General features: G+C 54.5%; 3 protein-coding genes across 6 annotated transcripts; 2 read left to right on the top strand and 1 right to left on the bottom strand.

Annotated features, from left to right (window-relative positions):
* Positions 1–1,455: 1,455 nt before the first annotated feature.
* Positions 1,456–21,274, top strand: FERMT3 (FERM domain containing kindlin 3). 2 transcript variants are annotated; one of them, XM_082629037.1, is made up of 15 exons: positions 1,456–1,572; positions 2,150–2,322; positions 5,096–5,329; positions 5,545–5,664; positions 5,762–5,930; positions 6,116–6,218; positions 17,981–18,088; positions 18,250–18,384; positions 18,465–18,514; positions 18,620–18,744; positions 18,935–19,041; positions 19,177–19,410; positions 19,766–19,890; positions 20,451–20,592; positions 20,705–21,274. In XM_082629037.1, the coding sequence occupies exons 2-15, from the start codon at positions 2,163–2,165 to the stop codon at positions 20,882–20,884; spliced, it is 1,992 nt and encodes a 663-aa protein (XP_082485163.1). In that variant the 5' UTR covers positions 1,456–1,572; positions 2,150–2,162; the 3' UTR covers positions 20,885–21,274. The 2 variants fall into 2 exon arrangements, with proteins under 2 accessions (XP_082485163.1, XP_082485164.1); XM_082629038.1 differs by lacking the exons at positions 1,456–1,572; positions 2,150–2,322 and adding an exon at positions 4,765–4,788.
* Positions 21,261–24,003, bottom strand: TRPT1 (tRNA phosphotransferase 1; the record flags this gene model as incomplete). 2 transcript variants are annotated; one of them, XM_082629039.1, is made up of 8 exons in its annotated part: positions 23,956–24,003; positions 23,541–23,624; positions 23,222–23,303; positions 22,190–22,359; positions 21,927–22,101; positions 21,664–21,720; positions 21,478–21,588; positions 21,261–21,352 (listed from the first exon to the last, which is right to left on the bottom strand). In XM_082629039.1, the coding sequence occupies exons 2-8, from the start codon at positions 23,613–23,615 to the stop codon at positions 21,261–21,263; spliced, it is 762 nt and encodes a 253-aa protein (XP_082485165.1). In that variant the 5' UTR covers positions 23,616–23,624; positions 23,956–24,003. The 2 variants fall into 2 exon arrangements, with proteins under 2 accessions (XP_082485165.1, XP_082485166.1); XM_082629040.1 differs by lacking the exon at positions 23,956–24,003 and adding an exon at positions 23,805–23,933.
* Positions 24,004–24,087: 84 nt separating this feature from the next.
* On the top strand, positions 24,088–27,142 carry NUDT22 (nudix hydrolase 22). Of its 2 annotated transcripts, none has more exons than XM_082629196.1 (6): positions 24,088–24,177; positions 24,456–24,953; positions 25,308–25,406; positions 26,370–26,467; positions 26,606–26,699; positions 26,976–27,142. In XM_082629196.1, exons 2-6 carry the CDS (start codon positions 24,474–24,476, stop codon positions 27,075–27,077), a joined length of 873 nt encoding a protein of 290 aa, XP_082485322.1. In that variant the 5' UTR covers positions 24,088–24,177; positions 24,456–24,473; the 3' UTR covers positions 27,078–27,142. The 2 variants fall into 2 exon arrangements, with proteins under 2 accessions (XP_082485322.1, XP_082485323.1); XM_082629197.1 differs by having other exon boundaries at positions 26,606–26,706.
* The last annotated feature ends 98 nt before the right edge of the window (positions 27,143–27,240 follow it).

The following is a 27,240-nucleotide window of genomic DNA, read 5'->3' as shown; positions in this document are numbered from 1 at the left end:
AACAATTTCTATTGCAAGAGACACTTCAGACCTCCTTTTTGGAAAGGTCAAATCTGTCAGCTGCTGTAGTTTAATTTTAGTTCTTAACTCACTACTCTCAGCTGAGTTCAAAGTATGTTTTTTTTTTTTTTTTTTTTTTCCTCGGTACGCGGGCCTCTCACCGTTGTGGCCTCTCCCGTTGCGGAGCACAGGCTCCGGACGCGCAGGCTCAGCGGCCATGGCTCATGGGCCCAGCCGCTCCGCGGCATGTGGGATCTTGCCGGACCAGGGCACGAACCCGTGTCCCCTGCATCAGCAGGCGGACTCTCAACCACTGCGCCACCAGGGAAGCCCCAAAGTATGTTTTAATTACACTTTTCCACAGTTGACACAAACTTTCTAAAAACCCTCTACTTGGACTGGGGTGGCTTCTGGGGCTGGACTAAAACTTCATTTGTTCCAGGAGTGCAGCTTTTGGGCTAGGAAGCTGCTGAGGCCAGCAGCTGGCTGCACTTCCTGCTGCCTTGGCTTTGCATAAGCTGGCCTTCCCCTGGGAATGCCCAGCAGGCCTCCCCCGTCTGGGTGGCGCAGTCCACAGGGATTCTGCTGCGCCTTTGGCGCTACTGTCTCTTCAGGCTCTGTTCCCTCCATCCCCAAACTGATTGTCTAGAAAGGCTGGATTTCTGCTGGGAGCCAGTGACTATAAGACCTTGCTTTCCCAAAGCTTACATCCTGTTGCAGGTGATAGGAAGACGCTGGGCCACCAGGGGCCCTCTGAGTCACATTTGCCTAGGGACATGACAGGAGTGAGGCTCGTGGGTACTGGCCCCAGAGGGGAGTGATGCAGGTGGAGGGACAGTAGAGGTGGCAAGTCTGAAGTCCTGAAACCTGAAGGCGTCGAGGAGGCATGTGAAACATCAGAGGCCAATTTCTGTTCAGCTGTTCCCCTGGGCAGTTCTAAGGTTGACAAGTTTGGAAAAGAGTCCCTTAACTGGGGACAGGAAAGACATAAGAAAGTCGTTCCCCTCAGGGCCTTTAAGGATCTACTTTGTGGTGATAAAGGACATTCGGGGCTTGAGCTGACTTGACCTGCCAGGTCCCTAAATAACCCAGATCCAACCCTTTGAACTCCATGGCTCTCCCTCTCTGCAGCTGAGTGATGCTTACAGCCCAAGGACCTCCACCTCATGACAGGTTGGAGATGAGAGATGGCTCCGACAAGGGAGCACAAATAGGTGGCTTCTCTAGTTTGAATCGAGCTTCCCTTCAAATGACGGGACCCTTTGTGTGGTCTTGGGTCCACAAGCCCCACTTGCTTCCTGTGCTCACTGGGGGCAAAGGCAGGGCCCCACTGGAACCCCTGCCGCACCACCACCACGGTGCTGGCCGTTGCTTCCTGCCCCCAGTGCCAGCACGCCCTGGGGAGGGGCCAGGCCCGCCCTGCTCTGATAAGGCGCAAGGGCTGCCCTCTGAAGGAAGCTCCACGGAGAGAGAGGAGGAGGAAGCACGCAGTGGTCTGCAGGTGTGCGGGCTGCAGCTAGGAGTGGCTGACGCTCCGACCCCCACCTCCAGCCCCAAGCCCTTGCAGGGAAGGTAAGCCAGCCGGTGGCTGAAGACCAAGGACCCTTCTCTTCCTCGCCCTCCGGCAGCCCCTCTGCCCAGCATGCCTCTCTCCATGTGGCAGTCTGGACTTTCCACTGCCCTAGAGAGGCTTCGGCTGGTTTGGGATGATGGAGCTGACCTTTGGGCCTGACTGGAACTATTTTCTGACCTGGGCTCACAACCATTTCTAGGGTGGGCAGCTGCCAGTGTGGGCTTGGGCTGGGCCGTGGGCTGAGCAAGCTGACGGAGGTTGTGCTCAGCTCTGGCATCGAGCTGAGCTGGGTGATGTTGAGTGAGGCCCTTCTTATTCTTACCGGGCCTCATCTTCCCGTCTGCAAGAAGGGAGAGGGCTGGGCAACATAGACTCTGAAGGTCCCTTCAGCCCAGTCATCTGTGATGGAGAAAGGGTCTGAGGTTCGCCTGCAACAACTCAGCTCCCAGCGTCTTGCTGCTGCCGTGGCATTCTGGCTTACGGGCTTGCTCTCTGGGCCCCCGCCTGTCCCGGGCACCACAGGCAGCCTACCAGGCCCCAGCTGCCCACCCTGCCTCCTTCCCACCCTCTCCCCAGAGTTGCCGCAGCCATGGCGGGGATGAAGACAGCCACCGGGGACTACATCGACTCGTCCTGGGAGCTGCGGGTGTTTGTAGGAGAGGAGGACCCCGAGGCCGAGTCGGTCACCCTCCGGGTCACAGGGGAGTCACACATCGGTGGGGTGCTCCTGAAGATCGTGGAGGAGATCAGTGAGTGCCCACCGCCCCCATTGCCCACGGGGTCCCCTGGCACTTCCGGGCCAGGCCTGCTGCGTGGCCCTCGATAATGGAGTCACAGTGACTCAGGCACCAGCTTAATCATTTGGTTCCAAAAAAGACATTTCCCCAACTTAACTTCCCCTCCCTCCCCCTGTCTTTCCTCCCTTCCTCCCGCTCCAACGGGTTCCACTAAGACCCCGAGGAGCAGACCCGGCCACGGTCCTCCGTTCACCCACTTCTGGGGCAGGCGAGGCCTTGCCTGGGCTGAGGCAGAGATCCCATTCTGGGGGTCGAGAGGAGCCCAGAGGGGGCTCCTGCTGACTTGGGGACGGGCTCCCACACCCTCTCCCCGGGCAGGCGGAAGCCCTCAGCAGGCTGGTGACAGGCCCAGCCTGGGTGAGAAGGCCCTGCCCCCACAGGAAGTTACAGTACAGCCGCCTCTGGTATCAGCCCTGGAGGGGAGCAGGGCCACTGACGCGGGGGCTTCTCATCGCCTTTCCCTGCTGGGGGTGCGGGCTGCCCCTTCCTGGGAGGGCGGCGGGCCCGCTCTGATAGCCAGAGCCGGAAGGCAGGCCCGTGATAGTGCCAGCCAGCCTGGGTCCTGGGTCCCCCGGGGGTGGGGGTGAGTGGGTGGCCTGGGAGGGAGGTCAGTGGCTTGTGGACAGTACGGGGCCTCAGGGCAGCCTGGCCACAGGGCTGAGGTGGTGAGGGAAGCCTCCAGAAGGCAGGGCCCAAGGAGGTTGTGAAAGCAGAAGTGGAGAGTAGAGGGTCCCGCAGGAGACCGGGTGTCAGACAGAGACTCAGGCAGGCTTGGCCAAGCAGGGCGGAGAGGGTGAAGACCAGGTGCTCCAGGAGAAGAGCCGGTTGGCCCCAGGGCATGGCCCACAGCAAAGCGCGAGGCCTGAACAAGGGGCCAGCCGGACCCACTCCTCCACCCGCTGCGGGGCTCCCGGGGTCAAGCCCCTCCAGCTCCTGTCCCCAGCCCCAAGCATACTGTTGTGCCCACCCCCCAGCTCCCACTCACTCCTTAGCACATCAGAGGTCTACTGATGGCCGTGCTGGCTGGGCCAGCCCCTGATCTGGAGCGCAGCCGGGCAGGTGGGACCCACCCTTTAGCTGCCAGCACAGGGCTGAGTGTTAGCTGCCGCACAGGGGAGGCCAGCACAGGGGCTGCACCTAGCCCGGGACAGTGTGAATCCTGAGAGGGGGCCACAGCAGGGAGGAACAAGGCGACATGCTGGGGCGTGGGGGCGTGCGGTGCTGAATTGGAGCCTCTAGGCTGGGGAGGACTCCTGGAGTATGACAAGAAACAAGCCTGGGGTGAATGCCATAAGGCGTTTTGGACTCCATCCCGGAGGTGGAGGGCAGCTGCGCCGAAGGGTTTCCAATGGGAGGCTCTCAGGCTAAGGCAGGCCCCTTGGGTCGGGTGAGGATGGACAGGAGGTGAGTTTGGAGGAGGGCTGGCATTGGTAAAATGTGGTGGCTACAAGTGAAAGGGAGGAAGCTCCGGCCTGGCAGGAGAGCCGTGGTCACCCAGCCCCCAGGGAGCTGATGAGGGGAGGGGGCACCTCTGTCCAGTGTCAGGCAGAGCGAGGTGAAGTGGAGCACCTTGAGGGCTGGGACTAGGAGTCACTGCATTTATAGTCCCAGAGCCGGGCATATGGGCTGGTGAACAAAGGTTTCTGGAATGATCGAAGCCAGTGGACGTGCCCCTTAGCCAGTGGCTTGTGGGTTTCTGGCCTGGGGCTCACAGCAGGAAGATGAAGCCGTAGACTAGATGAGACCCCGGGAAGAGGCCGTGGCTAAGGAGGGAGAAGAGGGTCCTCGGACTGAACCAACGGGGAAGCACGGGGGCAGGCCAGGAGAGGGGGGCCAACGGGACAGAACCAGAGCAAAGGGTCAGGAGGAGGCGGGGAGTGGGCACCACAAAACCAAGAACAGAGTGAAGGCACAGGGGGTGACTTCAGGGCAGGGGGAAGAGGGAGGGGGGTGGGGCGGAGCACGGGACCGCTCCCCGGGAAGGGCTTGGACGCTAGTGGGCTCTGCTCTTCCACTGTGCTCATCTGGCACCAGTTCAGGCTCCTGAAGGGAAGATGGAGAGGAGAGGAGAACACGTGTCCTTCACCAGCCGCATGACCTCGAAGTGCTTGCATTTCTATCCGAAGGCCCACGCGCTGTGTTGATGCGGCCGCACGCCTGTGTCACAGACACCATGCACTCGCCACGTGGCGGCAGGCACTGCTCAGTGTCCATTGCTGCTCACATCTCAGGAACTAGAAAACGGAGGCCCAGAGAGGTTCAGGTCTTGGCCAAGGTCACAGAGCTAGTAACCACTAGATATTTATGGAGTGCCTGCTGCTGCGTGCCCGGCACAACCCCAGGCCCTTCAGTTGCCTCTGGCTCCCGGGAATGCCAGAGAGAAGCCATGAAGCCAGGAACTGCAGGAGGACACAGGAGGTGCTGTACGGGGGAGCCCAGTGCACTGGAGTGTGTGAGATGGGAGCTCTAAGATTCTGGGTTGGGGGTTCCCCTGGGAAGTGACTCCCCTCGGTAGCAACTGAGCCCAGGGGACAACCAGGGTTAGCCGGCAAAGAGCCGTTCTGCCATGACCTCAGTCCTAGCCCCCAAGCCAACCCCGCCTGGCCCGGCCCCTGGCCTGGGCAGCGGAGGGACGGTCACCACCTCTGAATTCCAGGCTTGTGCTCAGCACTGGGGGCAGGGCCCTCCAAGGCTGACGTGGCCCCCCTTGCCTGTGGCCTCACAGAGCGGAAGCAGGACTGGTCAGACCATGCCATTTGGTGGGAACAGAAAAGACAATGGCTGCTGCAGACCCACTGGACCCTGGACAAATACGGGATCCTGGCGGACGCCCGCCTCTTCTTTGGGCCCCAGCACCGGCCTGTCATCCTGCGGCTGCCCAATCGCCGTGCCCTGCGCCTCCGAGCCAGCTTCTCGCAGCCCCTCTTCCAGGCTGTGGCTGCCATCTGCCGGCTCCTCAGTGAGTCCCCGGCTGGTCCCCACTCTGCCCCCTGCAAGGGTGCTGCCAGGGGGCACGTTCCCTCCCTTTCCAGGCCCAGCTGTTGTCACCTCGACCTTGCTGAGCTGTTCCCCATCCGGCTCGTGGGGCTGTGCCCTGCCCCGAACTGCCCATGGGTGGGGTGGGAGGTCACAGGGCAGGACCCCAGCCCCTGCTGAGACCCCTGCTCCTCTCAGGCATCCGGCGCCCTGAGGAGATGTCTCTGCTCCGGGCTCCTGAGAAGAAGGAGAAGAAGAAGAAGGAGAAGGAGCCGGAGGAGGAGGTGTATGACTTGACCAAGGTCGTCCTGGCCGGGGGTGAGTGCAGGCGGGGCAGCCCAGGGGCGGCCACAAGGGCAGGCCCCGGAGGCCTGGGGTCGGGGCCGGGCCTGGTTGACCGTGACCCGCACTCCAGGCGTGGCACCTGTGTCGTTCCGGGGGATGCCAGCCCACTTCTCAGACAGTGCCCAGACCGAGGCCTGTTACCACATGCTGAGCCGGCCGATCTCACCGCCAGACCCCCTGCTGCTGCAGCGCCTGCCCCGGCCCAGCTCCCTGCTGGACAAGACCCAGCTCCACAGCAGGTGCCTCGCCTGCCCAGTCTTCACCTGCCCTTGTGCCTGAGCCCCTGCTCCCAGAGCCCACACCCTCCCCTGTGTCCTGCTCGTCCCAAACCCACGCCTGTGCCCAGGCCTTTCAGCCCCTGCCCAGCCCACCCCGCTGCCCCCGGCTCAGCCCTGACCCGGCCTCTGCCTACGCTGCCGCCCAGGTGGCTGGACTCGTCGCGGTGTCTCATGCAGCAGGGTGTCAAGGCAGGGGACATGCTCTGGCTGCGCTTCAAGTACTACAGCTTCTTCGACCTGGATCCCAAGGTGGGTTGGGTCAGGGAGAAGGAGTGTCTGGATCAGTGGGACACAGGGACCTTGCATCGGGGGTCTGGGCTCTAGGAATGTTAGACACTTGTAGGGGTCTGTCCATCTGTCCATTTGTCTATCCACACCCGTTTATTAACTCCACCGACATGGTGCTGGGCCCCGGTTGATGGCAAGACCTGTTTCTCAAGGACCGTCAGGGAGATAATGACCACAGCTCAGTGTAGACGGTTGTAGGTGCCCCTGGGAAGGCTGCTCAGGTGGGAGGCACCGACACCTGCACTCAGGGAAGGCTTCCTGGAGGCGGTGGCACTGGGACCTGCAGGGACTAGGGGCAGGTGAAAGACGAGGCTTTGCGGACAGGCACCTGTGTGCCTCTCTCCCTTCCTGCCTGCCGTCCCCACCGGCAACCAACAGACTCCATCTGGAAAACCTCCAGGTTCTCCCTCTACCTGTGGCCCCACTTCTCTGCACCCCCTTCACTGCAAAACTGCTAAGCGCCATTGTCTCTAGAACCCTGGGGTCCAGTGACTTTGTTCCCCGGAAGTCTTTCCTGTGGGTGCCCCTCGACTCCCTCTCTCTCCTCAGCCAACTCTATCCTAGAGTCTTCTATCCTGGAGTCCCTGTCCTGCTGAGGTGACCATGCCTTCCATGCCATCTGTCCCCTACTCACTTCCCGTCGACTTCTTTTTTTTTTTTTTGGCTGTGCCACGCGGCATACAAGATCAAACCTGCACCCGCTGCGGTGGAAGTGTGAAGTCTTAACCACTGGATGGCCAGGGAAGTTCGCCATCCACTTCTTACTTGGCCACTTGGGATCCCCACGCACACAGGGGTCTGCAGCTGCCCTGCCCGGTTTCCTCAGCCCTTCCTCCTGTCTCCACAGCCTCTGGGAGTTGTGGGCTCCAGGGCTCCATCCCCAGCCTCCTTCTCTCTACCCTTTCTCCCAGGAAGCTCCAGCCTCCTGGATTTAAGGATCATCTCTGTGCTCTTTATAGATTTACCACCTCCAGCCCAGACCTCTCTCCCCTGAGCTCTAGACTCTCATGTCCAACTGGCTGTCTCTGCTCTGGCACCTAACAGGCATCTCAGCTTCTGCCTGAAACAGAACTGTTTTTGTTTTTTTGAAAGTAGCCTTCCACTAGGATAAGCCTACTTGTTTTGGACATAGTAACCTTTTAAAGTTATTTATTTATTCATTTGTTTATTTATTTATTTGCTGCATTTGGTCTTCGTTTTTGCGCGCAGGCTTTTCTCTAGTTGGGGCGAGCGGGGCTACTCTTTGTTGCGGTGTTCAGGCTTCTCATTGCAGTGGCTTCTCAAAGCACAGGTTCTAGGCTCGCGGGCTTCAGCAGTTGCAGCACACAGGCTCAGTAGTTGCGGTGCACGGGCTCAGTAGTTGTGGCGCGTGGGCTCAGTAGCTGTGGCACGTGGGCTCAGTAGTTGTGGCTCGACGGGCTCTAGAGCACAGGCTCAGTAGTTGTGGCGCACGGGCTTAGTTGCTCGGCGGCATGTGGGATCTTCCTGGACCAGGGATCGAAGCCGTGTCCCCCGCATTGGCAGGTGCATTCTTAACCACTGCGCCACCAGGGAAGTCCTGAAACAAAACTCTTGATTCCAAGTCTGCCCAGCACATCCTCCCACCGTGGAACATGGCAAAATCCCCGCACTTACGCTATTCTGGGTCTTTCCCTTTCCCTCTCATCTCATCCCTCATTGTGTCCTGTTGATCCTTCCTTGAACTAAACATCCCAAACCACGCGTTCCTCTCTGTCCCTTCATCTGTGCAGCGTCAGGCTCTCTCGTGTGGGCTGCTGCAGCCCCTCCTAATGGGCCTCTCTCCGCCTTTGGCCTCCCCAACCTCCACACAGCATCTGGAATGAACGTTTCCAGGTGCATTAGGTCCTGTCAATCCTGCTTACAAGGCTCCTGTGGGTGCCTGTGGCCCAGGACCATATGCTGATCTGGCCCTGGCGCTGCCCTCTCCCTCCCACCCGTCCAGCCCCCCTTTCCTCTCCTTCCACATCCGTGCTCCTTCCTCTCCTCCAGGCTGTTGTGCCCTTTTCCCGCCTTCCCTGCTTTCTTTTGTTTGTTGGGTTTTGGGGTTTTTTTTGCGGTACGCGGGCCTCTCACTGCTGTGGCCTCTCCCGTTGCGGAGCACAGGCTCCAGACGCGCAGGCTCAGCGGCCATGGCTCACGGGCCCAGCCGCTCCGCGGCACGTGGGATCCTCCCGGACCGGGGCACGAACCCATGTCCCCTGCATCGGCAGGCGGACTCTCAACCACTGCGCCACCTCAACCACTGTGCCACCAGGGAAGCCCTGTTTGTTGGTTTTTATTGAAGTATAGTTGATGAACAATATGATCTAAGTTACAGGTATACCGTAGAATGATTCACAGTTTTTAAAGGTTATACTCCATTTATAGTTATCATAGAATATTGGCTATGTTCCCTGTGTTGTACAATATTCCCTGCCTTCTTTTTATTTTTAAAATTTTTTAATTATTATTATTTTTTTTTGGCTGCACTGCGCGGCTTGCGGGATCCCCCACCAGGGATCAAACCTGGGTCCCTGGCAGTGAAAACACCGAGTCCTACACCACTGGACCTCCAGGGAATTCCCATCCCTGCCTTCTTTTGGACTGAGTAGTTTTCATGATTCCATTTATCTCCTTTATAAGAGTGTATTATCTATGCTGCTTTTTTTTTCTTTTTTTGGCAGTTGCTTTAGGGGTTATAATTACCATCCAGTGAAACACCGCTTCACTACAGTGTAAGAACCTTACAGTGGGATCCCCTCTTCCCCTCCCAGCCTCTGTGCTCTTGTTATCACACACTCCCCTTCTACATGCGTGAAAGCCCACGATACATTGTCATCCTTGTTGCTGTTATTCTTTTTTTTTTTTTTTTTTGCGGTACGTGGGCCTCTCACTACTGTGGCCTCTCCTGTTGCGGAGCACAGGCTCCAGACGCGCAGGCTCAGCGGCCATGGCTCACAGGCCCAGCTGCTCCGCGGCATGTGGGATCTTCCCGGACCGGGGCACGAACCTGTGTCCCCTGCATCGGCAGGCAGACTCTCAACCACTGTGCCACCATGGAAGCCCTTGCCTTTGGTTTTGAAAGATATTATTTGTTGTAGAGTTCTTGGTTGACATTTTTTTTCCTTAAAAATTCTGCCTCAGTCTTGTGGCTTGTCTCTCTTTGTTTAAATGTATGAAATGCACGTTTTTTTCTGACTGCTTTTATGATTTTATCTTTATCACTGGTTTTAAACAATCTGATGATCACGTGCCTTGGTTCGCTTCAGGTTTCTCATGCTGGGGTCCATTAAGCCTCCTCAATCTGAGTTTATAGTTTTCATCAACTTCGGAAAAATTTTGGCCTTTATTTTTTCAGATATATTTTCTGCTCCCCCCTATTTTATGGGATTCTGGTCACATGACTATTAGACTGCTTAAAATCATCCCACAGCTCACTGATGCTCTGTTCAGTTTTTTTTTTCCCCCAGTCTTATTTTTCTGTGTTTCATTTTGGATAGTTCTAACGTTCTGTCCTCAAGTTTACTAATCTTTTCTTCTCCCGTGTCTAATATGTCATTAATACCCTGCCTAGAAGTTCAATTTTGACATCTTTTTAATATTTTCCATCTCTCCTTAACATGCTCATGCTTTTCTCTACCTTCTTGAACATACAGGATATATTTAAAATATTTTTTTTTAGTGTTTTTGTCTACTAATTCTATTATCTGTGTCATTTCTGGATTTACTTTCATTGACTATTTATCTCCTAATTATGAATTGTATTTTTCTGCTTGTTCTCATGCCTGGAAATTTTTGGAAAATTTTTATTTGATGCCAGACACTACAAATCTTATGTTCTTGGGTCCTGGATTTTTTTTTTTTTTTTTTTTTTTTGGTAGTGCTTTAAATATCTTTAAACCTTGTTTGGGGATGAAGTTAAGACACTTGGAAACAGTTTGCTCCTTCTAAGGTTTGCTTTGAACATGAACTAATCATTATAATTTATAATAATTAAATAATAATTAATTAGATCAGAAAAAAGCATCTTTTAATCTAGGACTAATTTACCCCATTATTGTGGCAAGAGCCTTCTGAGTATTTTTTTTTTTTTTTTTTTTTTGCCACACGGCTTGTGGGATCTTAGTTCCCTGACCAGGGATTGAACCTCGGCCCTTGGCAGTGGTCACCACTGGACCACCAGGGAATTCATGTGTTCTGAGTATTCTGATGTTATATATATGATGAGGCTTCTCTAATCTGTGTTGGGAATATGAACTATTCCCACCTCATGTGAGCTCTGGTAAGTGTTCCACCTGCTCCTTTTAGTGTTTCTTTCTAGCCTTGAGTTATTTCCTTATACACATGTGCTGATCAATACCCAGCTAATGACTAAAGAGGAGCCCTCTGCTGATTTCCATCCAGAGTTTTCTCTCTGTGCAGCTCTCTCCTCTGCAACACTCTGTCCCTTGAATTCTAGCTGCCTTGGACTCCCCAGATTCTCAACTGCACCTGCTCACCTCAGGGAATATGCTGGGCTCCGTTTGGGGTCCTCCTCTTGGCTACAGCAGGCACACTTGCTCCAGGCAGCAAGCTGGGGCAACCTCACCATTCACTTGTTTCCCTTCTCTCAGGGATCCCTGTTCTGTGTGGTTTGTTGTCCAGTATCTAAAATCCATTTGGTCTTTGTCATTTTCTTTGTTTTAATTAAATTTTAGGGAATTCCCTGGAGGTCCAGTGGTTAGGGCTCTGTGCTCTCACTGCTGAGGGCCCAGGATCAATCCCTGGTTGGTGAACTAAGATCCCACAAGCTATGCGGCCAAAAGAAAAAAAAAGCTTAAATTTTATTTTTTTATTTTATTTTTTTCCGTACGCGGGCCTCTCACTGTTGTGGCCTCTCCCGTTGCGGAGCACAGGCTCCGGATGCGCAGGCTCAGCGGCCATGGCTCACGGGCCCAGCCGCTCCGCGGCATATGGGATCCTCCCAGACCGGGGCACGAACCCGTATCCCCTGCATCGGCAGGCGGACTCTCAACCACTGCGCCACCAGGGAGGCCCTTAAATTTTATTTTTAATCAAAGTAACATATGGTGGCTTAAAGAGTTGAATAGTCCTAATAGTAATAACAAGAATTAAAAAAAAAAAAAAACAGTTCCTTGCCCCACCTCTCTTTATCCCAGATTTCTGATCCCGAGAGACTATAGGTTTTGACTCTGTAGTTTTTTATTCTAGTGTTTACATCTATATGACAAGCTTATATATGTCTATTCCCTTGACTTTTTCATTTCATGCATAATCTATTCACTTTGTATGAAAGGTGAAGATTTATCTGTCTTATATCCTCCCTCCTTCCCCCACAACACACGCATCTCTTTGCATCTTTCCAGCTGACCTGTGTTGTAGCTTTTGGTTAAAACAACATGAGTGTGGCTGTAAATAGTAACACATATAAATAACGTTCTTAGCTAAGCCACAGAGTAACTATACTTCCTTTCTTGGTTTATTTCTTTTCTATTAATTGTCTGTCTGTGTACAATTAGAAGAGAGACCCCAAAAGGCTATCTGTACACTCTCTGTGAGTCTGTGGCTTGCCATGGGGCATCTTCAGAGTGATGAGGTGGGATGTTCCATAACCAAGCCCCTCCAACATTGCAACCTAAGGACAATGCCCCTTTCAAAATGATCGATCACTTTAGGATATCAGTCAGTGTTATTTCCTGGTCAGGACCATGGATGGTAGTATCTAGACCCACTGCTTAACTGTTGTCCTTGAACTTCCCTTCACTACTTCCTGGGAAGTCCTATATTGGATTTCTTGATTCCTGGATCTCTTGTGTTCCTTTTTCTTGACTGACTCCCTCATCTTGATGGAGCATATATTTCAATAGCTTCCCCTAAAATGGTGAAATAATAATAGCTTCCCCTAAGTGGTTTGAAATCCTGCGTGTTTGAGAAGGTCGCTGTTCTACCCTCACTTGCATGAGAATTGGGCTAGGTACAGAATTCTAGGTTTGAAACATTTTCCTGCCAAATTTTGAAGCCGCCTTCCCATTGTCCTCTAGTTTCCAGTGTTGCTGTTGGGGAGTCCAATGCCATTTTTTATTTTCAATCCTTCCATGTGTGACCCTTTTAATTTTTCTTGAAAGGGGAGGGGAGGCCCCAGAAGCTTTTAAGAATCTTCTTGGGAGTTGCCTGGTGGTCTAGTGGTTAGGATTCAGCACTTTCACTGCCGTGGCCTGGGTTCAATCCCTGGTACGGGAACTGAGATCCTGCGAGCCATGCAACGTGACCAAACAAAAACAAAAGCAAAAACACAAAAGAATCTTCTCCTTATCACTTGGTGTTTAAAAATCTCTCAATAGTATGTCCTCCTATGAATCTTTCTTCATTGATTGTCCTGCACACTTGCTGAGCCCTTTCAAATCAGGGTCCTCCAGTTCTAGAAGAATGTTCTATACAATCTCTTTAATAATTTACTTCCCTCTATTTTTCTGCTTTTTTTTTTCCTGGAACTTAGTAGATGTTAGACCTTCTAGATTAATTTTTAAAAGAAAAAAATTAGACATTTATATTTTCCTTCTTTTTTTTATGCTTGTTGTCTTTTTGTTCTACTTTCTGGAAAGTTCCTTGACTTATCTTCCAAATGAGCTATTGAATTTTTAATTTCTGCAACTGTCTTTTTAAATTGTAAGAGCTCTTATTTTCTGACTGTTCCTTTCTGAAGTGTTTTTTGCTTTGTTTTTTAGTGTAACATACATTTAGAAATATTCATAAATGTAAACCAACGGAACTTTACCAGCCTTTAGAAGCCAAGCAGTATTTCCCACAGGGGGAACCATTAATGTTACTGCTAACACCATAGATTAGTTTTGCCTGTATTTGAAATTTACATAAATGAAATCACGCAGTCTATACTCTGTTGTGTCTGGCTTTTTTCACTCAGCATTATGCTTGTATAAGTCATCCATGTTCATATAGTGGTAGCATATTTCTCACTGGTGTGTAATATTCTATGCTGTCAATGTACCACAACTAATTTTCCATTCTACTGTTGATGAACATCATGCAATTTTCAGTTTGGGCTATTATGAATAGAGATACTGTGAACATTCCAGCATATGTTTTTCGTGAATATATGTACACGTTTCTATAAGGTATGTACCCAGAGGTGGAATTGCTGGGTTGTGGGGCAGGCATTGGTTTATGTGTAGTAGATAACTACACACTCATACACCCCACCAGCAGTGTATGAGTTTCAGTTGTTCCACAACTTCACCAGCAGGTATTTCCTACCTTTTCCATTTTAGCCATTCTGGTAGGTGTATAATAGTATCTCACATGGTATTTTGTTTGTTTCTTCAAGCAGCTTTACTGAGCTATAACTTACATACCATAAAAATTGCCCACTGTAAGCAGTTTATTTTTAGTAAAGTTATATAATTGTGCAACCACAATCCAGTTTTAGAACATTTCCATCACCCCAGAAAGTTTTCTAGTACCCATTTGCAGTCATTCCTCATCCCGCACCCAATCCCAGGCAACCAATGTTGTGCTTTTTTTTTTTTTTTTTTTTTTTTTTTTTTGCGGTATGTGGGCCTCTCACTGTTGTGGCCTCTCCCATTGTGGAGCACAGGCTCCGGACGCGCAGGCTCAGTGACCATGGCTCACGGGCCCAGCTGCTCCACGGCATGTGGGATCTTCCCGGACCGGGGCACGAACCCGTGTCTCCTGCATCGGCAGGCGGACTCTCAACCACTGCGCCACCAGGGAAGCCCAATGTTGTGCTTTTTTAAAAAAATTTATTTATTTGTTTGTTTTTATTTTGGCTGCATTGGGTCTTCATTGCTGCGTGAAGGCTTTCTCTAGTTTCAGTGAGCGGGGGCTACTCTTCGTTGCAGTGCGCTTGCACTAGGTGCCCGGGCTTCAGTAGTTGTGGCACACAGGCTCAGTAATTGTGGCTTGCGGGCTCTACAGCATGCAGGCTTCAGTAGTTGTGGCATGTGGGCTCAGTAGTTGTGGCTCACAGGCTCTAGAGTGCAGGCTCAGTAGTTGTGGCACACGGGCTTAGTTGCTCCGCAGTATGTGAGATCTTCCCAGACCAGGGCTCGAACCCGTGTCCCCTGCATTGGCAGGTGGATTCTTAAACATTGCGCCACCAGGGAAGCCCTGATGTACTTTTTATGTGGCTTTAATTTACATTTCCCCGATGACTAATCAAGTTGACAACTTTTTCATATGGCTATTAGCCATTTGGATATCCTCTTTTGTGAAGTTTCTTTCCAAAAGTTTTGCCAGTTTTTATATTGAGTTGCTTGTCTTTTTCATAGTGCTTTGTAGGAGTTCTTTATATATTCTGTACATGAGTACTTTGACAGATAAATATATTGTGAATATATTTTCCCACTCTGTGCTTTGCCTTTTCATTCTCTTAGTGGTTTATTTTGCTAAGCAGAAGCTCCTAATTTTAATATAATCTGAGTCGTATTTTTTCTTTTATGATTAATATTTTTTGCACCCTGTTTAAGAAATCTTTTATTCTAAGATCACACAGATATAGGCCTATTTTTCTCCAAAGACTTTATTGTTTTAACTTTGATATTTAGATCTTTGACCCAAATGGAATTGATATTTGTATGTAGTGTGAGGTAGGGATACAAAAACTTTTTTTTTTTTTTTGCGGTACGCGGCCCTCTCACTGTTGTGACCTCTCCCGTTGCGGAACACAGGCTCCGGACGCGCAGGCTCAGCGGCCATGGCTCACGGGCTCAGCCGCTCCGCGGCATGTGGGATCTTCCCGGACCAGGGCGCGAACCCGTGTCCCCTGCATCGGCAGCCAGACTCTCAACCACTGCGCCACCAGGGAAGCCCCAAAAACTTTTTTAATTTTTAAATTAAAAAAAATTTTTACCATATGGGTATCCAATTGACCCAGGTCCATTTACTGAAAAGAGCATCATTTCCCCAGTGATGGCAAGATCACCTTTGTCTTAAGTCAGGTGAACATACATGTGTGGGTCTCTCTCTGTCTCTCTTTGATTACATTGATCAATTTGTCTCTCTTTGTGAATGCCATGCTGTCTTAATTACTATAACTTTATAATCACGTTCCTTTTATTTATTTATATTTTATTTTTATAAAAAACTTATTGGGCTTCCCTGGTGGTGCAGTGGTTGAGAGTCCGTCTGCCAATGCAGGGCACACGGGTTCGTGCCCCAGTCCGGGAAGATCCCACATGCCACGGAGCGGCTGGGCCCGTGAGCCATGGCCGCTGAGCCTGCGCGTCCGGAGCCTGTGCTCCGCAACGGAGAGGCCACAACAGTGAGAGGCCCGCGTACCGCAAAAAAACAAAAACAAAAACACCTTATTTATTTATTTATTTTTGGCTGCATTGAGTCTTATTATTTTTTTTAATTTTAAAATATTTATTTATTTTTGGCTGCGTTGAGTCTTTGTCACTTCACGTGGGCTTTCTCTAGTTGTGGGGAGCGGGGGCTACTCTTCGTGTGGTGCACGGGCTTCTCATTGCGGTGGCTTCTCTTGTTGCAGAGCACAGGCTCTAGGCACGTGTGCTTCAGTAGTTGTGGCTCACGGGCTCTAGAGCATAGGCTTGGTCGTTGTGGCACACAGGCTGAGTTGCTATCTTCCAGGACCAGGGCTTGAACCTGTGTCCCCTGCATTGGCAGGCAGATTTTTAACCACTGTGCCACCAGGGAAGCCCTGCATTGGGTCTTTGTTGCTGTGTGTGGGCTTTCTAAAGTTGAGGCGAGCAGGGGCTACTCTTCGTTGTGGTGCACGGGTTTCTCGTTGCGGAGGCTTCTCTTGTTGCGGAGCACAGGCTCTAGGCACGTGTGCTTCAGTAGTTGTGCCTCACGGGCTCTAGAGCGTAGGCTTGGTCGTTGTGGCACACGGGCTGAGTTGCTATCTTCCAGGACCAGGGCTTGAACCTGTGTCCCCTGCATTGGCAGGCGATTCTTAACCACTGCACCCCCAGGGCAGCTCCACCTTCCTTTTAAAAATAGCATCCTGTTCTTGTTTTATGAGTGCAGTATTATGTCTCTGTAAGGATTCTGACTGGTGTTTGAAGTTTTTTCTGCTCCCTACATTGTCTTTATTTCCTCCAAGCTCTTTTTTTCCCATCTGACTATAGTTCATGGGTCTCTCTTGTTCATTCCAGCAGCTTTCCTAAAATGTGGGTAATCCCTGCCTGTCTTTTCATATTTAGAAGTAAGCCTCTGAGAAGCCAGTTGGAAACCCTAAGTGAATGAATAGGACTTGGCATTTTAGGCCTCCTGGGGAAGATGGGGCAGGAATGCCACTTTCTGTGGGGGTTTTCTCTTTGGCTTCTCAGCAGTGAATGCTCTGATCTCCTGACTGGGGAATAGAAGGCTCATTGCCAATGTCTTTGGTGACAAGTGGGGAAGGGCTGGGGATGTCTCACCTTTCAAAATGCCAACTTTCCCTTAATTCAGCTGTTTTCAGTACAAGGCACCCCACACCCAGATGTACCAAATGCAGGGGTACCTCTGGCTCAGCATCTCGAGAGTAAATCTCTGGTTTCTACCTGGTGCCAGCTGGCTGTCACTTGGCTGCAGGGAGTGGGGAGGGAAGTGCTCTTTTTATAGACTTTCTGTGGTCCTCATTTCAGCCCACCCTCGCCTCCCAGAGGATCCCAGACCTGAGCCTGTCCGCCATGTGAACTGGATGCCTTTGTTCAGATCTTAGTTTTTTTGCTGTTTGCTTTCTGATCTTTTTATTTTTTTTAACATCTTTATTGGAGTATAATTGCTTTACAATATTGTGTTAGTTTCTGCTGTATAACAAAGTGAATCAGCTATATGTATACATATATCCCCATATCCCGTCCCTCTTGCGTCTCCCTCCCACCCTCCCTATCTCACCCTTCTAGGTGGTCACAAAACTCATTAGTGCATTTGCCACAGAACAAGAGAGGGAAAAGGGTATGAGATCCCAGCTCTCCTTCCCTGCAACTCAGTTCCTGTCCATGTTTTTGCTTGTTCATCTTCCAAAATTTTGTTGGTATCTCTCACCAGCTGTAGTTGTCTCCCCTCTCTCTTCTTTGTCCTTTTGGGTTTATCCTTTTTATGCCTTTGCTATCAATTTTGGTGGGTTTCAGAGGGAGCGTGGGCTTGGTCTTCTGTGGGTAACTGGGATCCCCCTTTGAGTTCCTTCTCTCTGGAATGTTCTTCCTACCACTCTTCCCTTCAGAGGCTTGTCCATCCTCAGGTCTCAACGCAGCATGTCACCTCCACAGGGAAGCCTTCCGGAATGCTTCCTCCTGTGGAGTAGCCCCCCTGCCGCACCCCAGTTCCATTTTCTCTCATCACCATCAAACTTGTGGGCTTCCTGCCTGAGCACACAAGTGAGATGCCCTTTGGAAGCTACTTCCTTTATCGCTTTGGCTGTACTCTTGAATCACTTCACTTATTTACTGACTGGTTTACTCAGCCCCCGTTGTCCAGTCAGCAGCATGCAGGGCACACAGTAGACAAATACTCAATACCTGCACAAAGAGGTTTAGAGGGAAGGGGCTGCCGCTTTCCTGGGCAGATGGGGCTGGCAGGCTGGGCGGCTGGCGGGCTGGGATTGGGGTTGCGGAGCCACCAAATGAGATTGCACAGCACAGAGGGCAAGGCTGAGGCCTGAGGCTCACAGGAGCTGGCTGCAGGGGGTGCTCAGGGCAGTTAGCACCCGGCCAACCCAGCCTCCCCTCCCACCACTCCAGACAGACCCGGTGAGGCTGACCCAGCTGTACGAGCAGGCTCGGTGGGACCTGCTGCTGGAGGAGATTGACTGCACTGAGGAGGAGATGATGGTGTTTGCAGCCCTACAGGTGCCGGGCAGGCCTGGGTACCCCGGGTGGCTAGGTGCGCGCCAGGCCCAGGGCAGGGAGGGTGTGCCGGCGGGGGCCCACCTCCAGGGAAGCCCAGCTGAGGGCACAGGTGGGCTAACGGGCTGCCCGCTCAGCCGTCCCTGGTCACGTGCTTCTCCCAGTACCACATCAACAAGCTGTCCCAAAGTGGGGAGGCGGACGAACCGCCTGGCACAGACCCGGGGCTGGATGACCTGGATGCAGCCCTGAGCAACCTGGAGGTGAAGCTGGAGGGGTCGGCGCCCACGGACGTGCTGGTGAGGAGGGGCCCCAGTCAGGGGTTGGGGTCAGGGTCAAGTGCAGGGACCAGCCCCCCCCTGACTCCTCTCCTCCCCAGGACAGCCTCACCACCATCCCAGAACTCAAGGACCATCTCCGGATCTTCCGGTGAGTCTGGGCCCAGAATTGGCAGCCCTGCTGGAGGGGCCCAGTGTGGAGAGAGGACAGGAGGGAGGGAGGGGGCCTGTCACGAACCTCCCACCTCACCCTCAGGCCCCGGAAGCTGACCCTGAAGGGGTACCGCCAGCACTGGGTAGTGTTCAAGGAGACCACACTGTCCTACTACAAGAGCCAGGACGAGGCCCCCGGGGACCCCATTCAGCAGCTCAACCTCAAGGGTGAGTGAGGGCGGATTGGCTGGGAGAGGGACAAGGGCTGTGTGCTGGCCAGGTGAATGCTCTCACTTGTCTCCTCCTGGGGGCGGGGAAGGTGCCCTCTGACCTGTGGCCACTGTGCAGGACTGGCCTTCACCCGGGGCCTCTCAACAGCGCTCCCTCCCCCGGCCTAGCCCACCCCTTCTTCCTCCAGGCTGTGAAGTGGTCCCTGATGTCAACGTCTCAGGCCAGAAGTTTTGCATTAAACTCCTGGTGCCCTCCCCTGAGGGCATGAGTGAGATCTACCTGCGGTGCCAGGATGTGAGTGAGGGCTGGGCAGGGGCCAGGGCTGAGGCTGGAGTGGGGATGGGGCCAGGGCTGAGCCAGGCCAAGGGCAGGGGCCTGAGCTAGAGCCTCGCCAGCCCCTCACCTCCCTCTCCCCCCCTCCCACCCCAGGAGCAGCAGTATGCCCGCTGGATGGCCGGCTGCCGACTGGCCTCCAAGGGCCGCACCATGGCGGACAGCAGCTACTCCAGCGAGGTGCAGGCCATCCTGGCTTTCCTCAGCCTGCAGCGGACGGGCAGCGGGGGCTCGGGCAACCACCCCCAGGGCCCTGATGCCTCCGCGGAGGGCCTCAACCCCTACGGGCTTGTCGCTCCCCGCTTCCAGCGAAAGTTCAAGGCCAAGCAGGTGCCAGAGGGAGTAGGTGGCGGGAACGGCCAGAGGGTTTACCTGGCCACCCTTGCCCCTGGATGTCCACAGAGCCTTCCTCTGGAAATGCACACGCTCACTCGCTCCTTCTCCCACCTGGGTCCCTGAGACTGAGTGTGCTGGTCCCCACCCTCTAGGGGGGGTCACGGTCCAGCTGCCCACGTCCACCTCAGGGCCCGGCTCAGCTCACATTTGCTGAATGGTGAGAGGGTGCACTCGGGTGGACCCACACCGGGCACTGGCCCTGCCCCAGGCTCAGCATCCTGTCTTCCTGATGGGGACAGGCAGGGGGTCTCAGGGACCTTGGCAGCCCCTCACCAGCGTTGTCCCACAGCTCACTCCACGGATCCTGGAAGCCCACCAGAATGTGGCCCAGCTCTCCCTGTCTGAGGCCCAGCTGCGCTTCATTCAAGCCTGGCAGTCCCTGCCTGACTTTGGCATCTCCTACGTCGTGGTCAGGTATGAGTACCACCCCAGTCCATTCTGCTAAGCACCATCTCTGAAGATGGTGAAGCCATCTGAAGCCTTCCTTCCTGTCCTCTGCGGGGAGACCTTACAGAGGGCAGCCTGCGTGCACCCCCCTCCGTCCTGCAAACACAAGAGAGGGATCAGGCGGGGAGAGCAGGAGATCCCGCACCCGTCCCAGCTCTGCCATAGACCATTTCCTCTCTGGGCCTTGGGCAGCTGATCTGTAGGACAGGGTTGGGTGGCTGCTGTGACAGGAAGTGCCCCCTGTGACTGCCCATTTTCCAAGCCTGCAAAGATAGGAGCAAATGGATGATGACGCTACAAAGAGAAAGTTGCTATCGAAAAGCATGGACTATTTGCTCGATGCTGCTAAATGCTCTCACTGTGATTATATTAATTAACCCCCATTTTCCAGATGAGGAACTTGAGATCCAGAGAACCTAAGTGATTTACTTGCCAGCTTGCTGCTGAGCTCCTCACCTGGCTGTCTGGGAGGGCTCCGGGGCCATGCAGGGTGGGGCCCCGGCTCACACTCTCCCCTTGGGCACCAGGTTCAAGGGCAGCAGAAAGGACGAGATTCTGGGCATCGCCAACAACCGACTGATCCGCATCGACTTGGCCGTGGGCGACGTGGTCAAGACCTGGCGCTTCAGCAACATGCGCCAGTGGAACGTCAACTGGGACATCCGGCAGGTGGGCCCGGAGTGAGGGTGGGGGAGGGACACGGGGCTGGGCCAGACGCAACCAGGGCGGGTCTGCTCCCTCATCACACCCCCTACCAGCCCTCAGACTGCCCACCTCACAGGTAGCCATTGAGTTTGACGAGCACATCAACGTGGCTTTCAGCTGCGTATCTGCCAGCTGCCGCATCGTGCACGAGTACATTGGGGGCTACATTTTCCTGTCAACGCGGGAGCGGGCCCGCGGGGAGGAGCTGGACGAGGACCTCTTCCTGCAGCTCACAGGAGGCCACGAGGCCTTCTGAAGCCTGTCTTACTGCCTCCGCCCCACTCACCACCTTCCATGACCACTCCAAAGCCCACACCCATGGGGATTCACTGCCCACACCCTCTCCAGACGTGCACTGACCGAGCTGGGCACATTCACCCACTGTCACCGGCCTTGTGTAGACCAGGGACCTGGCTGGGCCAGACTCTGCCATCCCCCAGGCTAGGGAGAGTGGGCTCTAGTTTGTATAGCACCCGCCCTTCCCTTGTTTGAGTGACCAAGACCAACACCCCTGACCTAGCTGTAGTCCCTGAGCACATGAGGAAGACTGGCTACAGCTACAGGACGAAGACTCATAGGTTCAAACTGGAGTTTCTCTTTTGTTATCTTTTTACATTAAAAAAATAAATATTTTATCGTTGGGTCATCCTTCTTCCTCTGGAGCTGTGCTTGGGGTCACTCAGACACTCCGTCTCTTCATTACCAGCCAAGGAGAGGGGCTTTCCTGAGAGAGAAAAGAGTTGGTTAGAGAAGGGAGAACTAAGTCTGGGGTTGGGAGCTGGGAAAGAGGTGAGAGCAGAGGGCACAGGCTTCAGGCACAAAGAATAGGGGTGGGGTGGTGGTTCTTACGGGTAGGGCGTAGCTGCAGGGCCTCCTTGAAATACTTGGGAGGCAGGATGCCATCAGCATTCCCTGGAGTCAGGATCACCCCATTAGCAGAGCGGAAGAAGGAGATTCCATCTGCAGACAGAGCCAGAGATGTGACTCATGCCCTCTCTGAAGGCCTGGGGCAATACCTGCTGTGTCCAGACTCACCTGCCAGGGCCAGGGGCCCGTTGATGAACACGGCCACTTCGCAATTTGGCCGCATGCCTGAGTAGACAATTGGAGCTGGGGTCTGGGGCGTCTGGATTGTAGTTATCAAACCTGGGTGGGCTGGGGTCCTGAGTTTATTGTGGTGCGGGTGGGGGGTTGCTCCTGCATGCAGGGCATGGGCTGCCCCTGGACAAGAGGCTATGACTCTTGGAGGAGGACTTGGGAGGACAGAATGGGTGGGAGTAGCTGGGGGGGGCACTGACCACTGATGACACCAGTGTCCCCAGGCAGTCCAGCGGCCAGATGGATGTGCGTCCTCCCCCGGCAGGATAGGCCCTTGAGCAGGATGGATGGCCAGTGCTGCCAGAATGTGCCATGGACGAGCACCAGGGGCAGGGCCTGTGGGGCCTCCAGGGGAATCAGCTCCAACTCAGGTACCTGGGATGGATGGGGAATGGGCAGCAGTGAGACCCCCTCACAGACAGGGGTCTCACATGGCTCTCCCACTTGTCCGCTTAGCTCCCACCTTCAGGGAGTGACCCTGATTGGCCCGGATGAGAGGGCCGGCGCCGGGGTCCCCTGGCCGCAGGGTGAACCGCTGCTTCCCATTGGTGTCCACCACGCGCTGCACATCCTCAGCTGAGAAGCTGCAGAACTGGGGCAGCTGCAGGAGGGTGTCCAGGGGCACAAAACCATCTGTGGGCAGGTAGAGTGGTCAGGAGCTGAACTTGCTCTGGCCTGGGCCAGAGTTAACAGGGGAAGCCACAGGCAACAAGAACAGAGCCTCTGTGACCTTTAGAAAGTCTCCCCTGGGACTTCCCTGGTGGCACAGTGGTTAAGAACCCGCCTGCCAATGCAGGGGACACGGGTTCGAGCCCTGGTCCGGGAAGATCCCACATGCCGCGGAGCAACTAAGCCCGTGCGCCACAACTACTGAGCCTGCGCTCTAGAGCCCGCGAGCCACAACTACTGAGCCCACACGCCTAGAGCCCGTGCTCCGCAACAAGAGAAGCCACCACAATGAGAAGCCCGTGCACCGCAACAAAGAGTAGCCCCCACTCGCCGCAACTGAAGCCCGCGCGCATCAACGAAGACCCAAGGCAGCCAAAACATTTTAAATTAATTTAAAAAAAAAAGAAAGTCTCCCCTTTCTGAGCCTCAGTTTCTCAACTTATATGGGAATAGGATCTGCCTCATGGAGGGTCACAAAGATCAAGTGACCCTTTTGAGCACAGTACCCAGCCCAGAGTGGACACTCAATAAACATCAGTTGCCCCAACACCCCCGCAGTGCCCAGTCTTGAGATAAGTGTTTATTGGGCCACTGGGCTGGAGGTATCACCAGGCCTGGCCCAGATAGAGGCTCCTCTCCCAGTCTGCCCTGGACATGATACTGGGCTCTGGGCCTCGGTCTTCCCTATACATGGAAGGGATGTACCTTCTGTGCTGTTCTCATAGGACTGCAGTGGGAACCATGAGGGAAGGCAGTCAGAGCCAGGCTCACACTGCTCCCTGGGCTCCAACCACTCCTGGGCCCAGCCTCTAAGATGCTCACTTACCAGCCCCCATGGGAAGCCCCAGCTTCAGGGCCCCGTGGCGCAGGGCATAGGACAGAGCCTTGGACAGTTGTACATCTCGGTCCTGAAAGAGCCCAGAGGTGGCCGTTAGTCCCCGTGGTGACCCTGCCCTGCTGCTCACCCTGAACTCAGTGATCTGCTGTAGGAGACCGGAGGGAGAGGAGTCCCTGTGCTCCCTGGGAACAGCACAATCCATCTGCCCCACTCCCACCTCACCAGCATTTCCCGGGGAGCAGGACTCAGAGTCCCCCTCCCCTGCCCTCCCACATTGGGAGCAGGGGTGAGGGTGGAGGGGGCGCACCTGTTCCCGGGGTCTGTGAGCCCTTCTACCCTTGGGTCCTGCTGCTTCCTGCCTCCTTCCTCTAGAGGCGTTCATGGCCAAGACCTGTGGGGAACAGTGAAATGTGGAGACTGTTAAGGACCTTCCCATGTCCCCACGATGCCCAGAAAGTCACAAAGCCTCAGGATGTGAGAGCTGGGAGCTGGGATATTCAGATTTCTAAATTCACTTCCCACCCCTAACTGCCTGGTGCAGATAGGGAAACTGAGGCCCAGAGAGACTTGCCCAAGGTGACACTCTGTCAGCCACAGGGCCCAGGGAAGTCGAGCCCCTGCGACCCAGTCTCCTGGTCTGCCCCGCAAAGCGGGCCTGGGGAGGCGGGGCCGGCAACCAGGCTAACGGGGCAGAAATGTCCGGGCCAGACGGGAAGGCTCACCAACGTCGGGGGCCGGGCAGCTGACCCGGACGGGCCCGTCAGCTGACCCCGACGGGCCCTGAGCGCCAGGACCGGCCAATGAGAAGCCGAGGAAGAAGGGGGCGGGTACTTCCGCTCCGGGGGAAAGAGGCGGAGCCTGCGAGGAGAGTAGGCAGGTGATTGCCGGCTGCAGCCTGGACCTTCCGGACCCTGGAAAGGGTCCCGGCGCATCAGGGGTTGGAGGCAAGACTTTTGGTTTGGGGAGCAGAGGCATTAGCGGGTGACAGGACTCAGGACCTCTGGGTCGTAGGGATGCCCGGGAGTATCAGGGATGTCTGGTAGCAGGAGCCTCGGAGCTCTTGCTGGGATGATAAGACATTTTACAGCACAGGGAGGGGTCAGGGGGGTGCAGAAGGGCTGGGAGTACCCTCAGGAGGTTTGTGGCAGAGGGGGCCAGCTGTCGGGTCCAAGGGTGGCTGTGGGTCCCCCGGGGTGACAGGCCTGGCTGTGCCCTCCCCCAGAACTGCCCTATCCAGATCATGGACCCTGAGGTGTCCCTGCTGCTGCAATGCCCCCCGGGGGGGCTGCCTGAGGAGCAGGTACGGGCTGAGCTGAGCCCTGCCTACGACCGTCGCCCACTGCCAGGAGGGGACAAGGCCATCACCGCAGTCTGGGAGAGCCGGCTTCAGGCCCAGCCCTGGCTCTTTGACGCCCCCAAGTTCCGCCTGCACTCTGCCACCCTGGTGCCCACTGGCTCGCTGGGGCCACAGCTGCACCTGTGCCTGGGCCTTACTTCCTATCGAGACTTCCTGGGCACCAACTGGGCCAGCTCAGCTGCCTGGCTGCGACAGCAGGGGGCCACCGACTGGGGTGACAAGCAAGCCTACCTGGCGGACCCCTTAGGGGTGGGCGCTGCACTGGCCACTGCTGACGACTTCCTTGTCTTCCTGCGCCGCTCTGGGCAGGTGGCTGAGGCACCTGGGCTAGTGGACGTGCCCGGTGGGCACCCTGAGCCTCAGGTGAGATGCCAGGCTGGGCGCAAAGGCACAAAGACCCAGAGAGCTCGGCTTTGTTTTCCTCATCCCTTAAAGGGGGAGTTGGCCTGGTGCTTATCCGAAAGTCTCTGCTCAGGGCAGTCTCTCAGCCTCCCTGCTGAATCCTGCCCCAGACCCATGGGAAGTTAGGGAATTGGGGGTGGGGGTAGGGTTGGAAGACCTAGCTGGACCTGTGGTTTTCCATCTGGAAAAACAGGGCCTGGGTCAGGGGATCACCAAGGCTCTTACTCTGTGCCCAGCCAGGCCCTCAGGGCCAGTGAGTGTGGGGAAAAGCAAGGCGGGAAGAGGGGAGAAGGGGCTGAGCCTGACCTCTTACAGGCCCTGTGCCCAGATGGCAGACCCCTGCACATCAACCTCCCTGGGGAGCTGGTGGTGCATGAGCTCTTCTCCAGCGTCCTTCAGGAGATCTGTGATGAGGTGAGCGAGAGGCAGGTGGGACAGAGTGGTGGGCAAGGAGGGAGGGGGGAGAACAATCCAGAATTTCACAGGTCTGGGATGGCAGGAGTGTCCGCAGGCATCTATATTTTTTTTTGGCTGCCTCACGTGGCTTGTGGGATCTTAGTTCCTTGACCAGGGACTGAACCCAGGCCCTTGGCATTGAGAGTGTGGAGTCCTAATCACTGGACCGCCAGGGAATTCCCAGGCATCTGGCATTGAGCAAAGAGCTTGGCTTTGCAGCTAGGCACACTTGGAGTGGAATTCTAACCCTCATCTCTGTGTGCCTCGTCTCTGTGTTCCTCTTTACAATGGGGACAATAATAAATGTCTTGCCTACTCCCCCGAGGTTTGTTGAAAAGAGGAGTAAATGGGAGTCCCAATTACTTTTTAAATTTTTATTTATTTATTTTTGGCTGCGTTGGGTCTTCGTTGCTGTGCACAGGGTTTCTCTAGTTGCGGCGAGTGGGGGCTTCTCGTTGCGATGGCTTCTCTTGTTGCGGAGCACAGGCTCTAGGTGCATGGGCTTCAGTAGTTGTGGCATGTGGGCTCAGTAGTTGTGGCTCATGGGCTCTAGAGCGCAGGTTCAGTAGTTGTGGCGCACGGGCTTAGTTGCTCTGCAGCATGTGGAATCTTCCCGGACCAGGGATCGAACCCGTGTCCCCTGCATTGGCAGGCTGATTCTTAACCACTGTGTCACCAGGGAAGCCCCCAGTTACTAAATTGACTTCCCTAGGGTGACCCTGAGCTAACTGTTCCATCTCTCCCATTGTCGTTTTCCCATGTGAAATGAACATGCCCAAGATCTCACATTCTGTGATTCTAGGCACTTGAACTACACACTGTAAAATGCTGTACAAGGGTACAAGGGTAACATGCTGTTCTTCATTGAGAGGGGCAGGGATGTGGGCAGTGAGCTCTGACAGGTGGTACCCCTGGCCCCAGGTGAACCTGCCGCTGCTCACCCTGAGCCAGCCGCTGCTGTTGGGCATTGCCTGCAATGAGACCAGTGCCGGCCGTGCCAGTGCTGAGTTCTACGTCCAGTGAGTGAGCTCTGGGAGACAGGGTCCTGGGTCCTGGAGTAGATGGGTGGTTGAGCGGCATGGCTGAGGCAGCTGGAGCTCCACAGGGACCTTCCAGGGTCTAAGCACTCACCAGGCCACTCTCACATCCTTGTCCAGGTGCAGCCTGACTTCTGAGCAGGTGAGGAAGCACTACACGAGTGGGGGACCTGAGGCCCATGAATCCACAGGAATCATCTTTGTGGAGACACAGGTTTGAGGTGGACAAGGAGCTGGGTTGGGGCTTGCAGAGGCCTGGTGATGCATGTCTGTCTCCTGGGCCTGGGTCAGAGGGGCCTCCCAAATCTCTCAGTGCTTCCCTCCAGAGGCACAAGGCCTCATTTGGGATGCCCTCAGCCCAAGGGAGAGGGCCAGGGACCTGTTCAGCCCAACATGTCTCCCTAGAGGGCTCTGAGGCTCAGGAACTGTGGGCACAGCTCCTGCAAGAAACCCGAGGTCGGAATGTTTGGGTCTCACTGTCTCCCCACAGAGTGTGAGGAGGTTGCAGGAGACTGAGATGTGGGCCGAACTCTGCCCCTCAGCCAAAGGCGCCATCTTTCTCTACAACGAATTCCAGGAAAGTTCCACCTAAGTCGCCCTAGAGTCCCCAGCCCTATCACCACAGCTCGGAAGACAATAAAGGACTTTATTCTTGGATTCCGTTGGCGTCTGCTGTTTCCGTGAGACAGAGAGGGGCCGGGGTGGGTGAGAGAGACAGGACAAGTGACTTGGGTGAAAAAAAGCCCCAGCCTCAG

The sequence above is a fragment of the Mesoplodon mirus genome (assembly GCF_964341445.2).
Source record: "Mesoplodon mirus genome assembly, chromosome: 7".
Taxonomy (NCBI): Eukaryota; Metazoa; Chordata; class Mammalia; order Artiodactyla; family Ziphiidae; genus Mesoplodon; species Mesoplodon mirus.
Note: the sequence above shows the minus strand (reverse complement) of the source record. Positions and strands in the feature narration are given on the sequence as shown.